At 44.3% G+C, this 5,000-nt stretch overlaps 2 protein-coding genes across 3 annotated transcripts in view; one reads left to right on the top strand and one right to left on the bottom strand.

Annotated features, from left to right (window-relative positions):
• wnt5b (wingless-type MMTV integration site family, member 5b) overlaps window positions 1–5,000 on the bottom strand; it is a 76,571-nt gene that overhangs the window by 26,014 nt on the left and 45,557 nt on the right. The gene's annotated exons all lie outside the window — the stretch shown is intronic.
• On the top strand, window positions 2,113–4,871 carry fbxl14b (F-box and leucine-rich repeat protein 14b). The gene has a single exon (XM_032504811.1). It carries the CDS (start codon window positions 2,755–2,757, stop codon window positions 3,955–3,957), a length of 1,203 nt encoding a protein of 400 aa, XP_032360702.1. The 5' UTR covers window positions 2,113–2,754; the 3' UTR covers window positions 3,958–4,871.

The raw sequence follows: 5,000 nt of genomic DNA on the forward strand, positions 1-5,000 counted from the left end.
ACCCAGGGCTCGGTTTACACCTATCACCATTTGTAGACACTGGGGGACCATAGGCAGGCCGGGGTTACGCATATTAATGTAAAAAACCTCATAAAGTGAAATGTTCATGCCATGGGACCTTTAATACATTTTTATGAAAACGTACAAGCTTGTTGGATTTGACTTTGGGAACATTTTACCTCATTATTCATACCAATAATGTGTATTTGAGAGGGAGGGAGAAGCTAATGTGACCCATCCATCAGTTTGAGTTCAGAAAAAAAGGAGAGAGAAAGTAGCAAAAGCAAGGAATTATATGATGTATAGGAGAGGGTCAAAAGACAGAGACAGAAGTTTGGATGAGAAAGATGAAACAAAAACAGTCTTTACATTCTTTTGAGGCATATAGTTACAAAAGTGGTATTTTTGACTAAAAAGAATGCAACTGGAAGATCTGTATTTATGTAATTCAGACTTGTAATGCTTCAAATAAACTTTGAGATTTATTTTTGTACAAAACAAGGACTTGTTTTGGAAACATGTTAAGAAGGCACCTTTTAATGGTATTAACAGAATATTACAGCAAGCAAAACATGTTTAAATATACATATGGGGATATAAAAAAACAAATCTAAAATCTATTCTTAAGGAGGGAAAAAAGAGAGGATGAGAGGAGAGTTGCTGTCAGTTGTGCTCGACTGCTTCTTTCCATGTAAAATGGCCTGTTTCTGCAGCTCCTCTCCCTCTATGTTATCCTCACCTGATCACTGTTGCCTCTCTCCTCCTATCAGTCTCTCTCTGTGCTTCTCTCTGCCTCTATTTCTCATCAGCTCTTCCTCTCTCTCTCTCTCTCTCTCTCTCTCTCTTCCTCAACCACCCTGCCACACTCCACTGGCTTTAGCAAACGGCTGCCCTGTCATATTATCTCTTAAACACACACACACACACACACACACACACACACACACACACACACACACACACCCTTAGGGGGTGTTGCAAGCATATAGAAAATATATGTTTATTCATGCAAAAACCACATATGCAGACGTGTTCTCCTATCTGTAGGCCCACACACCACACAAACACACACACACACACACACACACACACACACACACACACACACACACAGACCAAGGCGTTGTTGGGGTTGCGAGAGGCCCACTGCAGGGGATGAAAGTTACAACTTGGTAGAGAGTAAAAAAGATACACTGCCCCTACTATCTTTGCTGCTGTATTTGATCATGTTCATGCTTTGGTAGGCTACTTTAGATGAGCAATTTAGATTTTGATACATATAGCTATAGCTATTATATACACTTCCATCAGCACAGACTAAAATGCATTTTAAAGTATCAAAACATAAGCAATGCCAGATGTGAGACAGCTTCAAAGTGATTATTTTGGTGCTTTATGACAGAGAAAGACATGAAAGAAGGATGTCTTTTTTGGAGTCATTTAAAGAAACCCCATCCTTTGATAATATCCAGCATTATCAATATTATTATATGAGATGTTTTGTTTTATTAAGTGTTTTATAAGTGTTCAGCTAGACAGTTACTCCTCTCAACATTTGACTGATAAAATGTAAATCTTTTTTTTTTGTGTTGCAATAAAGAAGAGGAGAGTGGGTTGAGAGAGGCTGTTTACAAGAGACAAAGAACACTGCATTCTGATCTGTGGCCGTTCCGGAGACTACAAATAAAAACTTAAACAACAACAACAAAATCGCGATAAAAATACTACATAGGCTATTCATGCCAAGTAAGCGGAGAGAAAAGGGGCTTCTCCAGTTGGCTTTCCTGTGTGGTCCGCTCAAAGGGTTAAAGCCCAAAGTGAACTGAATTGTAAGAAGTTGGTTTCCAAGGGAAACTGTTCGCACCGTTCCAGCTGAGGCGGGACAAACCAACTGCCTGACACGGAAGGGGTAGGGGTGGTCCGATAATATTACGAATTGGTGTCGCACCACATCGCGCATTAACTATTGTCACACGTCCTATCGTGTATATACATTCGTATATGAGGCGTGTAGCAACGTTGTTTGTTATTCTCTGTTCTCTGTCATCTGTTTTAACACATTCAGTAATACTATTACTTGCCTTCACCCCTTCCGTACAGCTAGAGTGCTGGGTTCCCTGCCAAGTCGGTTTGAAAAGAGCAGACAAAGGCTTTGAGCCCAGGACGCCCCTCTCTCTCTCTCTCACTCTGCCTACAAAGCCAACCTAGCTCTATCTTCTCTGCTTTTCTATCATGGAAATGTTTTCTAATAGGCGGCGTTAAGAGTGTTGGTTTTATTTTTTACTTTCTTTTTCTGAAATGTACGACCGTCTGGATCCCCGCTCGGCCGAGAGAGGAAGGCTTTTCGTAGGTATAATACAAGGAAGCGTCGTCTGAGAGAGGGAGAGAGAGGGGGAAGGATTGACGCTTTTTCCTCCTCTCCTCCTCTTTCCTTTCGCCCCCTCTCCTCTTTTTGGCGGAGAGAGGAGTTGAGCCAGGAATAAACGCTTTTTTTGTTTTGCCCTTTTTTAATGCATTTGAATCCTACTGCGCAACGAGACCGGATCACGTGGTGTTGGAGAGAGTTGGATCGATTTTGCACAGTTCAATGTGAGAAAAAGAGAGAGAAACAAACAACTCCCATTTCTTTTTTACTTCTGTGGATAACTGGGACTGTTGATACTTTTGCATAATTGCAAAAGAAGGAGAGTGGGTTCTTTTTCAGCCTTGGAGGTGTGGAGTATTAATTCTTATATGCCTGGGGTTTGAAAAACAATGGAGACGCACATTTCGTGCCTCTTCCCGGAAATTTTGGCCATGATTTTCAGCTATCTGGACGTGAGGGACAAAGGCAGGGTAGCCCAAGTGTGTATCGCTTGGAGGGACGCATCCTACCACAAGTCAGTGTGGAGGGGGGTGGAGGCCAAGCTGCACCTCCGCCGGGCCAATCCCTCCCTGTTCCCCAGCCTCCAGGCCAGGGGCATCCGAAGGGTCCAGATCCTGTCCCTGCGTCGCAGCTTGAGCTATGTGATCCAGGGAATGCCTAACATCGAGTCCCTCAATCTGTCCGGCTGCTACAACCTCACGGATAACGGGCTGGGTCATGCATTTGTGCAGGAGATCCCATCACTGAGGGTTTTGAACCTGAGTCTGTGCAAGCAGATCACAGATTCCAGTCTAGGCAGAATAGCACAGTATCTCAAGAACCTGGAGGTGCTGGAGCTTGGCGGCTGCAGCAACATCACCAACACTGGGCTTCTATTGATAGCCTGGGGCCTCCACAGGCTTAAAAGCCTCAATCTGAGGTCCTGCCGGCATGTCTCAGACGTGGGGATTGGACATTTGGCGGGCATGACCCGCAGCGCAGCGGAGGGCTGTTTGAACCTGGAGTACCTGACTCTCCAGGACTGTCAAAAACTGACAGATCTGTCACTCAAACACATTTCCAAGGGGCTGACCAAGCTCCGGGTACTGAACCTGAGCTTCTGTGGGGGGATCTCAGATGCAGGAATGATCCACCTCTCCCACATGGCCTCCCTTTGGAGCCTAAACCTACGCTCCTGTGACAACATCAGCGACACAGGCACCATGCACCTCGCCATGGGCACCCTAAGGCTCTCCGGGCTTGACGTGTCCTTCTGTGACAAGATAGGGGATCAGACCTTGGCATACATTGCCCAGGGGCTGTACCAGCTCAAGTCTCTGTCCTTGTGCTCGTGTCACATCTCCGACGATGGGATAAACCGGATGGTGAGGCAGATGCACGAGCTGAGGACCCTGAACATTGGACAGTGTGTGCGCATCACGGACAAAGGGCTGGAGCTCATAGCCGACCACCTGACCCAGCTGGCGGGCATCGACCTGTATGGATGTACCAAGATCACCAAGAGGGGACTGGAGAGGATCACACAGCTCCCCTGCCTTAAAGTGTTGAACCTGGGACTCTGGCAGATGACAGAGAGTGAGAAAGTGAGGTGATTGGAAATGTTTAGTTTTTTTGTTTCTGGATGGGAACAGAGGGGGACATGAGGAGCAGGAGGCGGGTACATTTCTTTTCTTATTAAAAAAAGAGAAAACCTCCCTTTTCTCTCCTGTGTGGTTGTGTAAGGTGTGCTTCTCCCGTATGAGCAGACTTTTATGTTCAAGTGTTTCCTTTTTCTCTCTGTTGGCCTTGCAGGATTTCAATTAGTGTTTGATATGACTAAATATTCTGCCTGGTAGGAACAAATTAAAACTTACTTTTGCTATGAGCGCATAAATATCCTTGTTAACAATTGTTTTGATCTTGTATTGAGTTTAGATCTGACACATCAGACTGGAATAACCTGCAATGCCAAGCTTGTGTCACACATTTAAAAAAAAAAATAATAATAATATTCAAATTGTCATTTGAATTATCAGATTTATTTGCTGACACCTGCAGCCAGAACGATTCTTAAAGCTTGTGCCCGTCCAAAGTTGCATCTACCTTTTCATTGTAAACAAAGTGAGGTTTAAAATGTTTTTTTTTTTTGTACCTCGAGTCTGGATTTGAGACATTTACGACTAATCTCCACTACAGCCATCACGCCTAAAAACATTTGGCTACCTCGTATGTGGTTGTTTTCAAAGGGTGTATACTGTTAAAAAAACACCGAAGGAAAGCGAGAATGAGAGACTGGGAGAAAATGTGCCTAAAGGGACTGTGTCTGCCCCCTCCCCCCATCCCTCCCTCCCTCCCTCCCTCCTCCATGAGCAGAGCTGGAGAAAGGAGACCAGGACACAAACTAACTACCTTTTGTTAATTTACCCCCATAAACAGCAACAATTTCCCAGAGAGAGAAAGCGAGAGAGACAGAGGGAACGCAAGCTGTAAAATCTTTTCAGATTTCAATGACGCTTTATGCAAAAAAGAAACCCGCTTGTGTGCAAGAGCTTTTTTTTATGGTTTATTTTCCTCATTTTTATGGATAAAGTCCAACTTGTACACCCTTTAGAGACGTGTTGCGTTCAAGCTTTGGCCAATATAAAGGAGACAAGAT

Source organism: Etheostoma spectabile, chromosome 23 (genome assembly GCF_008692095.1).
Source record: "Etheostoma spectabile isolate EspeVRDwgs_2016 chromosome 23, UIUC_Espe_1.0, whole genome shotgun sequence".
Lineage (NCBI taxonomy): Eukaryota > Metazoa > Chordata > Actinopteri > Perciformes > Percidae > Etheostoma > Etheostoma spectabile.